Source organism: Scyliorhinus torazame, chromosome 10 (assembly GCF_047496885.1).
Source record: "Scyliorhinus torazame isolate Kashiwa2021f chromosome 10, sScyTor2.1, whole genome shotgun sequence".
Lineage (NCBI taxonomy): Eukaryota > Metazoa > Chordata > Chondrichthyes > Carcharhiniformes > Scyliorhinidae > Scyliorhinus > Scyliorhinus torazame.
Window position 1 is genome coordinate 162,896,994 of NC_092716.1, and position 12,600 is coordinate 162,909,593.

The window sequence follows — 12,600 nt, forward strand, 5'->3', positions numbered from 1 at the left end:
ACATATACTTGAATACCGGGCGGGATTCTCCTGCCCCGCGCCGGGTCGGAGAATCGCCGGCGGGCTGCGCGAATCGCATCACGCCGCCCCGATGCCGCCATTGGTGCCGGCATGGTTGGTGCAGCGCCGGTCGCAGGCCGCTCTATGCGGACAGCCCACCGATTCTCCAACCCGGATGGGCCGAGCAGCCGTAAGAATAGAGCCGAGTCCCGCCGGTGCCTGCTCTGTTCTAACCTGCTCTGGGCCGGCGTGACCACGGCGTGTAAGGGTCGGGTGGCGGCCTTTGGGAGAGGAGGGGGGGTCCGACCCTGGGGGGGGGCTTCTGATGTGGCCTGGCCTGGTCGGCGGGCCAGCCTCTGTGGCTGGGGCCCTCCTTTCCTACGCGCCGGCCCCTGTAGTCCTGCGCCATGTTGCGTCGGGGCCGGTGCGTTGAAGGAGGCCACTGCGCATGCGCGCATTGGCACCGGTGCCACTGCGCATGTCCTCGTTGGCGCTGGCGCAACTGCACATGCGTGGATCCGGTGGCGCACAGTTTATGCCGGGACCTGCAGCTGGAGTGGCGCGAACCGCTCCACCGCCATGCTGGCCCCCTGGAGGGGCCAGAATTAGTCGTGTGAGCGGCCCGTTCACGCCGTCCTAAAATGCGACGGCGTTTACGACGGCGTGGACACTCTGCCGAGGGATTGGAGAATCCCGCCCACCATCTTTCAGAAGCTGTCTAATTTTGTACACCCCAAAAATATGTGGGAACAATTCGCCAGTCCCCTCCCACATCTCCCGCACACATCCACCAAAGAATTCACTCTTCCTGTCCCGAGTCATATGGGCCCTAAGCACTGTATATTGAACTGTATAAGGCTCATCCTTGTGCAGGAGGAAGTTGAGTTGACCCAGCGCCTTACTTAATTCCAAACTCCCCATCCCTTCTCCATCCCAACTGCTCCTTCCACTTCTGCTTGATCCCTTTCACTGAGGCCCCTCCCTTCTCTCTCAACCACCCACATAACACCAATCATTCCGTCCCCCCCACGCATCCGGGAGCAACAACTTCTCCAGCAGCATGTACTCCTGTGGAAAAGAGGGCAGTTCCTTCCCCGCAAAATCCCACACCTGCCAATACCAAAACTCACTCCCCCTTGGTAACTCAAACTTCTCCCACAACTCTTCCAAACTTGCAAACATCGCCTCCACAAACAGGTCTCTAACTTGCAGTATCCCTTCCTCCCACCACTTTCCATACATCCCATCCATCCCCCTGGCACAAACCTATGGTTCCCACAGAGTGGAGCCAACACCAACATGTGCCCTAGTTTAAAGTGCCTCCTCAGCTGGTTGCAGATTCTAATTGAGATTCTGCCACCAGGCCACTCATTTACTTTCCCGGGGCGAACAGCAACAAAGCCATCACTGGGGCCATCAGACTCATCCCCTTACACGAGTCCTTCTCCAGCCCGACCCAATCCGACGCCCCTCCTTGTTGCATCTTTTTCGGCATTTGCCGCCTGTTAGTACTGCGGTAAATTTGGGAGTACCAGCCACCCATTCTGTCTCCACCTTTGCAACAGGGCCCTACTAACCCTTGGCGCCCTGCGCTCCCAAACAAACTCCAATATCAGCCTGTCCACCCTACCGGAAAAAGGCCTTTGGGAGAAAGATTGGAAGGGATTGGAAGATACGCAAAATCTTGGCAATACATTCATTTTGACAAACTTCACCCTCCTTGCTAGAATCAAGTGCAGGGCATCCCACCTTTGAAAGTCCCTTCCAACCTCTTCTACCAAGCCCATCAGGTTCCACTTGTGCATAGTGGCCCAGTCGTGCACCACCTGAATTTGCAAATACCGGAATCTGACTCCCGCCACCTTAAACCGCAGAGCCCCTAAATTCGCCCTTCATGCCGAAGCATTTACCGGAAAAACCTCACTTTTACCAGCGTTCAACTTATACCCGGAAAAGGCCCCAAATTTCCCAACAGGTCCATTCCCATACTCTCCAGTGGGTTCACCACAAACACCAATACGTTGTCGTCATACAACAACACTCTGTGTTCCCTACCACCCCCCACAATCCCCAGTCACTCCATGGAGGCACGCAAAGCCATCACCAGGGGCTCAATCACCAGCACGAACAGCAATGGTGAAAGTGGAAACCCCGTCTCGCCCCCCTATGCAACCCAAAAATCTCGAATTCATCTCATTTGTCCTCACACTTACCATGAGGGACACATAAAATAGCCGCACCCATGTCACAAATTTCAGCACAAACCCAAACCTCCCAAGAATCTCAAACAGATATGGCCACCCTCCTCGGTCAAAGGCCTTCTCCACGTCCATTGACACGATCACCTCTGGCTCCAGCAGCTGCGAGGAGGTCATCACCACGTTAACAACCTCCTGATATTACTGGAGAGCTACCTCCCCTTCACGAACCCTGTCTGATCCTTGGAGACCACCTCCGGCACACACCTGCTCCATTATATATAACTGCCCATTGCTGCATCATTCCATGTGGAGCCAACTGCACTATGACACTGCTCACATGAACATTAACGATAACGTGAGGCTGCTCTTTCACATTGTACTGATGATCTGCTACACGCCATTGAAAAGAAATCCATTGCCACATCACGTTACACTGCACTGCAAATGACCTTTGTGTTATCCCACTACATCATCCATTTATTACATTTTAATTCCTGTTCAGTGACAAAAATGGAGATTGTACGCAGTAAGAATGAATTAGTTTTTGGTACATTAAGAGTTAGACAATGACGTTGTCACGGGACAAAACAAAGGGTAACCCTACTAACTGAAAAAGGAAAATCTCCAGACAAGTGTTTGCCAATAACCTGAGTCTCTGAATAGGTTACTCATGCAAAACCTAAAGGAGGAAGTTAAAAAACACTTGAAATTTATCGTCCGATCTTTTCACTGGACAAGGAAGTAGTTGCAGAGAAGAAAACATTACAAGTATTCCGTGTGTACCAGCAAAGTCACAATCAGAAGATTTATGTGGAGGATTTACCATCTAAACCAAGGATGCATTAACCTAGTACCAGAATCTGGGACTGTGTGACTCATACAAGGTCAACCCTTACAGACCTCTCCACCACACTGTGCGTGCTTAGATTTATATTTTAATTTAATTTATTAAAAAACTCTGCCATGTCCCCAGAGCTGCTGGGCTGGTTTCAAGCACAGGCACAAATGGCAGTGAGCCTGCTGAGGTCTATAAGTGAATAGAGACGGTTCCTGCACCATGTCGGGAGTCCTTCTGATTACCAAGACCAGAGAGAGACAGAGTGAGCAAGTGACAATTGGGCAGCCAGTGAGAGAAGTGACACAGGATAGGGAGAAAGAGAGAGAGAGATGGGAAGAGGGAGCAAGGGAGAAGCGTGGCATGTGTGTGTGTGTGTAAGAGAGAGAGATCAAAAGGGCAAATGAGTGAGATCATAGGAAGGAAACAAGGTGAGCTTGAGGGCAGAAAGCCAGGTCCAAGTTTCCTTTACATTCTCGGTTTTGCAACTCCAATGGTTGAGAATGATGCTTTAAAATAAGGTGTTACCAAAGGGCATTGTCTAGACCTATCCCTTACCAACAAAGTCAGCTGTGACAAGATTTCTGCTGTTTTTTACAACAATCTAATAATATTATTTTCTAGCACTGCTTCAGAAACAATTACATACTTTGTTCAGAAATACTGACACATTGTGCAATTACTTCCTCATGTAGTTTATGCACCTTCAAACTTACAGCGCTTCCTAGAATTGATCAGTGAACAATTGCACAGATGTGTGCAGGGACTATTGGGCTCCTGACTGAGTTTCATAGAACCAAATCGCCGTTCTCATCTGCATGCTGTTTTTTTTACAAGCTTTCTTGATACTCTGTGCCCTGTGGTCTTTGCTGGGACTTTCCTCATTGTACACTTCCTCTGTGATCTTTCTGGGTAGCACAGAGTCACACTGTCTGTCTTTTTTCAAAAAGGGCAACATGGTGGTGGTGGTGGGCGGGGCCGGGGGGGGGGGGGGGGGGGGGCTTCAATTTTACTTTCACAGTTGTTATTCTTTATTTTTAATACAATTGGTAAAAGGGGGTAGGTGAGGAGAATTTTTTCAATGCACTTGGATGCACTTCCTTAAATAGGACTGATTCAATTGTGACTTTCAAAAGGGATAAAAGCAAATTACTGCAGATGCGAGAACAAAGAACAAAGAAAAGGACAGCACAAGAACAGGCCCTTCGGCCCTCCAAGCCCGTGCCGACCATGCTGCCCGTCTAAACTAAAATCTTCTACACTTCCTGGGTCCGTATCCCTCTATTCCCATCCTATTCATGTGTTTATCAAGATGCCCCTTAAATGTCACTATCGTCCCTGCTTCCACCACCTCCTCCAGCAGCGAGTTCCAGGCACCCACTACCCTCTGTGTAAAAAACTTGCCTCGTACATCTCCGCTAAACCTTGCCCCTCGCACCTTAAACCTATGCCTCCTAGTAATTGACCCCACTACCCTGGGGAAAAGCCTCTGACTATCCACTCTGTCTATGCCCCTCATAATTTTGTAGACCTATATCAGGTCGCCCCTCAACCTCCGTCGTTCCAGTGAGAACAAACCGAGTTTATTCAACCGCTCCTCATAGCTAATACCCTCCATACCAGGCAACATCCTGGTAAATCTCTTCTGCACCCTCTCTAAAGCCTCCACATCCTTCTGGTAATGTGGCGACCAGAATGGAACACTCTACTCCAAGTGTGGCCTAACTAAGGTTCTATACAGCTGCAACATGACTTGCCAATTTTTATACTCAGTGCCCCGGCCAATGAAGGCAAGCATGCCATATGCCTTCTTGACTACCTTCTCCACCTGTGTTGCCCCTTTCAGTGACCTGTGGACCTGTACACCTAGATCTCTCTGAGTTTCAATACTCTTGAGGGTTCTGCCATTCACTGTATATTCCCTACCTGCATTAGACCTTCCAAAATGCATTACCTCACATTTGTCCGGATTAAACTCCATCTGCCATCTCTCCGCCCAAGTCTCCAAACAATCTAAATCCTGCTGTATCCTCTGACAGTCCTCATCGCTATCCGTAATTCTACCAACCTTTGTGTCGTCTGCAAACTTACTAATCTTAAACAGAGAATCAGAACAGACAAAAACTGAAAATACTGGACAATCTTAGCAGGTCTGACAGCATCTGTGTACAGAAAAGGGAGCTAACATTTTGAGTCTGGATGACTCTTTGTCAAAGCTCTTTTCAAAAGGGAATTGGACAAATACTTGAAAATGGATACAAAATGCAGGCTCACGGGGAATAGAGCAAGAAAGTGGGACTATTTGGATAGCTCTTTCAAAGCGTTACCATGGGCACAATGGGCTGAATGGCCTTCCTCTGTACCTATGATTTCCTCTACTTCAAAGTTTTCTTATTTCACGCTATGCTTGAAAATCAGGGAGACTGTGCGGGAGGACATTTTCCAGACACCGTCTGGAAGCTGACGGGATCAAGTGCAATGCTGGAGTCACACCCCACACAAAGTTAGGGGAGAGTAATAGTGAATGAGGCTCGGTTAAATTTACACCCCTCTCCCCCAACTCCAATCCCTGCTTCTTTCACCTCTTGCAGCATTGCTCTACAGCTTGACACACCTCACTATCACCATAGAAAGGTAACAAAGCAGAAAGAGGCCATTCAGCCCATCATATATGGGTGGCACTGTTGCTTCACAGCACCAGGGTCCCAGGTTCGATTCCCGGCTTGGGTCACTGTCTGTGCGGAGTCGGCATGTTCTCCCCGTGTCTGCGTGAGTTTCCTCCGGCTGCTCCGGTTTCCTCCAACAAGACCCGAAAGACATGCTGTTAGGTTATTTGGACATTCTGAATTCTCCCTCAGCGTACCCGAACAGGCGCTGGAGTGTGGTGACTAGGGGATTTTCACAGTAACTTCATTACAAATATAAGCCTACTTGTGACAATAATAAAGATTTTTATCAGGTCTGCACCAGCCAAACGCTAGCAGTTCTTACCTCAATGTCTCACCCTGTGAATTAGCACCGTTCCCCCAGTCAGGACCGTGAAATGCATACATATACGGCACATACCTACACAAATACACTCCAAAGTAGGGGGAAATTAGTTCATGAATACAGTGAAGACATCTGTGGGGAGGTTCCACTGACTGTGGAGACCACAAAGCTTTGACATTCTGAGAAATGGCAAGAAGGACAACATTGTGATTTTCTTTGAACTGAGATTCGGCAGAGCTGGAAGTCCCCAAGTCCTTATTTAAAATCCCTAGTCTTTGAAGATCACATCTGATTAACGATAAAGTGGCAGCACATCATAGTGTCACAATCACAGTATCCTGACAGAAATGTACTGAAGTCTAAAGGTTTTTGAACTGCAAAAATAAATGACTGATGCCTGTGTCGATTATAGGCTAGTTATCTCACTACACAGTTCACAAGATCTCAAAATACTCTCCTCGAACTGTTAACCCACACTGATGTATTGTTGCACAAAGATGGCTGCTCATCACCTCAGTCACCATACTTCACGAGTAAACCTAGATGGTCATGGCAAAATGTTAGACTTCACCAGCAGCGCTGCCAATGCTATGGGCTTTGTAATTGGGTGAGTATTACCTGTAATTTTCTTTGCATGGATTTCCAGTGAAAGGAAATATCATGAGGGCTATACCATTAATTATCTGATATGCTGTCAGCTGTGTTCGACAAGGTTTTGATAGTGCTCTGTGCTTCTGGAAAATTCCATTCACGGTGTCAGCTACAGGGCTGATAATCTGGAACAGGAACCCTGGCTGTTGTTTTTATTTGTTTCCTTCTCTCCACCTCAGAGGGCGGAGGTTATAACATTGTCCCAAAATCCTGCCTGAAAGTCAGCTAACTGGTCAAAGGTTAAAGGTTAAATCCAATCCTTGTCTCGTCTGTCTGGCTCAGTTTGGACCCAGGTGGTGCATTTCCTGATCAGCTGTATCCCAGTCAGGATTATAGCCTTGTAACAACTCTTACATATCCGTTATTCATCACTGTATACTTCCTGAACTCTCGTGGCATTGCTCAGCTGTGAGTCAGAGAACATTAGATGATTGACATGTGCAGAGCCATGTTGCACCAAGCTGGAGGCGGAGGAAAAAGCCCTGAGCACCAACGAATATCGTACTGGCTAATGTCCAGTATGCTACAAAGTGGTGTAAATAATTCACTTTCCCATGTAAAATTAACTTGTGAAGACATTATAACAACCAACCATAGGTTTCAAGTTTCATAGTTTATCATTACAGATTTCACAACACTTAAGTCTTTAAGGCATGTTTTTGTAATTAAAGTGAGATGATCAAATTCCTTATCCAGGTGATGCACATAACTATCTGAGAGTGTGGAGCCACCATTCATGCTCCTCTGATCTGGCCATGAGCGAGGGCAAGAGCATAACAGTGACTTTCCGTTGTTTATCTCACTTCTGCTGAGAAGCCACCTGCTAGCTCCTCAGAGCCTAGTATTAAGGCCGAGATTAGGAGCTCAGTGGAGGAATTGAACGTGCAGCCTCCATTGTCACAAAAATGCTCCACCACCTTGCTAAATTCTCCACTGAAGCAAAGTCGATGTGTGTACGCGTCAGATAAATGAGAAATGCGCAGGCCCATAAAATAACTATTTCTGTTCAGTATCAAGATATTAAGAATGCAAACCAGCCAGATGTGTACCTCATGAAGTGCAAATGGTAAAGCAGTCTTACCTTCTCTTCTACTCTATTAAGTCTCGCTCCAATTGTGTTCTTGCCCCTGTCCTGGCTCTTTTCTGAAATATACCATGAGAAGGAGAAGGAGCTCATTACTTGTTGCTGTATATTTTAAACGATTTAACAGAAAATGGCTACGAAACATTTGGATAAATATTTTTACAACTGATAAGAATTAATTGCATCATAAGCCTTCTGTAACTGCAAAGCTCACTAAAGTTTCAATTTCACGTTTCAGAATTATTTTTTCCCCACCAAATGGCTCCCTGCAAACCAGATTAGCTTTCAGGCTGGAATGGGCTGTTACATCTTTAGACTTTAAGACTGACTTGTAATTTTAACCCTTTCAAGAAGAATGAAGCAGGTAGGGTGCGAAAGAATCTTCTCGCCTGTGAGAAATGAATTAAATCTGCATTTTGTTTGTGCCAAGGCAAATAAGGCCAGTTTTATTATAAATGCTGTCCAAACTTGTACAAAGCAAAGCTTAGAAGGAGTAAAAACATGTTTGAGTGGCATCACTGAATGCTTTACGCAGCAACTTATTCTATGGCCCAATTAGTGGTAAAGGCATCAGTGCTGGGGAATGATAGATTTTCCATTTTTCGACATATGCAGCCTCAAGAAAAGGACTGAAGGGTCAAATGCAGTATGAGCTGGATGTAGAGAGAAGCTTCCACTACACTTGCTGCAACATAGAAAAATCTACTGCCAACCGTTTTTTGTAGAATATTTTCAAAGCAGTTTTCCTGTAGACACTCTGAATGAAGCTGATAGTTTCTTTCCAATGAATGCTGGATTCTGCCTTGATCAGTCCTACAGACTCAAACCTAAACTGTTCATAGTTTGGGCAGGCACTATGCTGCCCAAGGTCACCTCACATGTCTTTCCCCAGTTAATCCTTTTAGATTCCACTCCCAAATTCAAACTGAAGATAGGAGGTTTCTTCATTCCTCGCTTTTTTGTATCCATTTTTATCCCTCCTCTCTTGTAGGTATTCACGTCCAGCTGAGGTATAATTTCACAAATGTCGTGCACCCTCCAAGACATCATCCCAGCAAGTAATCATCATACATAGCCAAGTATTGATAGGCTTTTCTACTGTGCAGCATTACAGTCAAGCCTGGCCACGGCCTCCTCCACTAACCACACATTTCCTAGCACTCGCTGGGTCAGTAACAGAAGGATTGCTGCCTGCTTTTTCTCCCTCGATTCTTGAACAAATTGCAGAACTCTAACTCACCCTCCATTCAACGTTCCTCATCTACACCCCATAGCCACCGTTTTAACACTATCTGAAGACTTGCTTTGTCTGACGTTTCGAACCAAAACAAAAGGTCACTGTCAATCGCTTCCTCATCTCTGCCTGCTTCAAACTCTTCAACAATCAGCCTGCGTTTACTGGAAGAAAGTATATTCCACCTCACTCTCCAGCTGGATCCGGACTGGAGAGGCATTAATACCCACTTCCCACACAGCAGACTCAATACAAATCTTTCCAGTTAATCTCAGAAGGTCCTATCTGGTCTTTTCACTAATTGCAACCCATTCAAAATGCTGTTGTCTACATTCCATTCTGCAATAAGTTATGCTTCCTTACCACTCTGGATGCTTGATTCTCTACAACCTCAATGTCTTGGCCCTAAACTCTGGTACAATTTCCTTAACCCCTCCATCACGAGCTTTCTCTCTTTGTTTATCAGGAGTCTCCTTTAAACCTATCTCGTAGATCCTGCCTTCAGCCCTTGTTGCTAACCCTGCTCTCAACATTGAATTGTGTATTGTTATTTTCTCTCACACTGTGAGGCACTTTAAGATGTTGTATTATAGGGGCAGCACGGTGGCATAGTGGTTAGCACTGCTGCCTCATGGCGCCGAGGTCCCAGGTTCGATCCCAGCTCTGGGTCACTGTCCGTGTGGTGTTTGCACATTCTCCCGTGTTTGCATGGGTTTCACTCCTGCAACCCAAGATGTGCAGGGTAGGTGGATTGGCCATGCTAAATTGCCGCTTAATTGGAAAAAATGAATTGGGCACTCAAAATTTTTAAAAACAAAACAAAACAAAAAAACAAGATGTTGTATGATTGCTGAAAAAAATGAGACATGAGGACTTCCGGTGGTGGCCATGTTGTGAGTGGTCACACAAGTGCTTGAAGGCACAGAAAAGAGCTCTTTTTACCCGATACTGGGTGAAACTTTGATGAAAAGGCGTAGGTGAATTTTGGAGGAGTAGTTTCCCCTGGCAGTGGTATGTCTGCTGGTTACCAGACCCAGCAGAAAACAGTGAGAGATTTGGCTGAAAAATTGGAACATGCTTGTGTTGCAGCAGCCACTGTAAACATACAGGAAGGGGAGGGCTGATGCAAGCTGGAAGGCCCCAAAGGAACAGCCGATGGTTTTTATTAAGGCGGAATTCCATCAGCAGAGGAAAGAAATGTGGGAGGATCGTGCAAAGACCACCGAATTGTGGTGGCACCCCTGAAGAGTTCTTTGGAGCGGATGGAGAAGTGCTTGGAGGTGTAGGGGTCACAGATTCGGGTGGTCGAAGGAGTGATCTTGGACCACAGCGATCGTACGGTGACTTGGGAGGCGGAGGTGGGGCATTTTGTAAAATGATGAAGGCAAAGGTGGAAGAGCAGGAGAATACCTCGAGAAGGCAGAACCTGCAAATAGTGGGCCTGCCTGAAGGGGCGGAAGGTGTGAGGTACGCCTCGAAGATGCTGGCGGGGCTGGTGGCAGAAGGGGTGCTAGATAAGGCGCCTGAAGTGGACCGAGCACATAGGTCCCTGAGGCCGAAGCCTAGAGCTGGGCAGCCACCACAGGCAGTGATTGTGAGACTCCACAAATTGGTGGAGAAAGAGAAGGTTCTGCAATGGACCAGGGAGAAGTGTTCCTGCGACTGGGAGGGGAATAACGTCCAAATTTATCAGGATATCGGAGCCGAGTTGGCGAAGTGACAGGCAAGCTTCAACAAGGCCAAGGCGGTGCTGTACCGGCGGCAGATCAGGTTTGGGATGCTCTACCCGGTGAAATTATGGGTGACGTTCGGAGGCCGGGAGTATTATTTCGAGACCCCAGAAGCAGCTGAAAACTTCATTTAGGAACATAAACCGGGGGGAGAACTGAGCGGACAATGCTTGGGAACCGGGGTGCTGGCACTTTGTAATGGTTGGGGGTATGTTTGAAGTGGGGTTAGGGATTGGGGGATGTTCGTCTTTTTGGGGGGCTGGTTTGCTGTTTACTGTTGGGAATGTAAGGGGTGAAAACCTTATGTGGGGATGGATGTTCCTGTCCCCACGTCCTGTTTTCTGTTACTGTTTGTGTTTAACATTTGTTTGTTTGCTTTTGGAGAGGGCTGCCTGGAGTTCAGGAGAAGTCTTTGTTTTTGTGGGAGAGGGCAAGGTCAACAGGGAGCCTTCCTCCTTGGGTTGAGGAGTTGGGGGGGAAGGGGAGGTCATTGGGAAGTGCTTTTGGGCAGGGGCTGCCGCGCTAGCAGGTGATACTGGTGAACGGATGTGAGGTGATGGTGGAGATGGACAAGAGGGGTGCCGGGGGCAGGGGGGAAGGGGAAGGGGGGTGGGGGGGAAGTGGGGGGGAGGATGTTGCAACGTGGCAGGTGGTGAGAGATGACATGGTCAGGGGCAGAGAAAGGGGCCATCTGGGATGGGCTAGGTGTAGGGTGGAATTAAGGAGGTGGGGGTTAAGTGGGGAAGATGGCGACGGTAGAGGGGATTGGAGCCATACGCCTCCGGTAAGGCTGGTAACCTGGAACGTCCGGGGACTGAATGGGCCGGTTAAAAGGACACGGGTGTTTGCGCATCTCAGGAGCTTGAAAGCGGGGATGGTCTTTCCGCAGGAGACACACCTCCGTGTGAAGGACCAGGTTAGGTTAAGGAAGGAGTGGGTCGGGCAAGCTTTTCACTCGGGGTTTGTTTCAAAATCGAGGGGAGTGGCGATTTTAATGAGCAAAGAAAATGGGATTTGTGAGTGCGAAGGAGGTGAGGGAGCCGGGTGGGAGATATGTGATTATGAGTCGGGTATTGGAAGGGGCACCGGTGGTGTTGGTAAATGTGTATGCCCCAAATTGGGATGATGTGGGTTTTATGAGGGGGTTACTGGCAGCGATCTCGGATTTGGCCACGCAGCAGTTGATCATGGGAGGAGATTTTAACTGTGTCCTGGAGCCGCGGGGGGATAGGTCGAGCCCCAGGTCGATGGGTAGGGTACGAATGGCAAGGGAACTGGGGGGGGGGCGGTTTATGGAGAGGATGGGTATGGTGGACCCACGGCGTTTTCAGAATCCAGGAGGGAGTATTCCTTCTTTTCACACGTCTGTAAGGTATATTCGAGGATTGATTACTTTGTAGTGAGTCAGGAGATTTTGGTTGGGGTGGAGGGGGCAGAGTATGCGGGGATAGTTATCTCGGAACATGCGCCCCACTGGCTGGAGATTCGGTTTTGATTGGGACGAGAGCGGAGGCCAGGGTGGAGGTTTGACTCAGGATTGTTGCCGGATGAAGGTTTTTGGGACAAGGTGCGGGCGGAGATTAAGGAGTATGTTGAGTTGAATCAGAATGGGGAGGTGTTGGCGGCCATTTTTTGGGAAGCACAGGAGGTAGTGGTCCGGTGGGAAATTATTTTGTTTAAGGCTCGTGTGGATAGGGAAAGGAGGGAGGAACATGACCGTCTCGTGAGCAAGATAGTGAAGGTGGACAGGGAATATTCGAGGGTGCCCACCATGGAGGGATTGGCGAGGAGGAAAAGGTTGTAGGTGCAGTTTGACAGGCTGACAATGGGGAGGGTGGTAGGGCAACTGCGTAGAGAAAGAGGGGTGCAATACG

General features: G+C 48.1%; 1 protein-coding gene across 1 annotated transcript in view; it reads right to left on the reverse strand.

Moving 5' to 3' along the window:
• LOC140431005 (potassium voltage-gated channel subfamily KQT member 1-like) overlaps nucleotides 1-12,600 on the reverse strand; it is a 1,144,532-nt gene that overhangs the window by 295,025 nt on the left and 836,907 nt on the right. Inside the window, exon 18 of the mRNA XM_072518896.1 lies at nucleotides 7,760-7,821. Within this exon, the coding sequence (XP_072374997.1) occupies nucleotides 7,760-7,821 (62 nt within the window). The remainder of the gene's footprint in view (nucleotides 1-7,759; nucleotides 7,822-12,600) is intronic.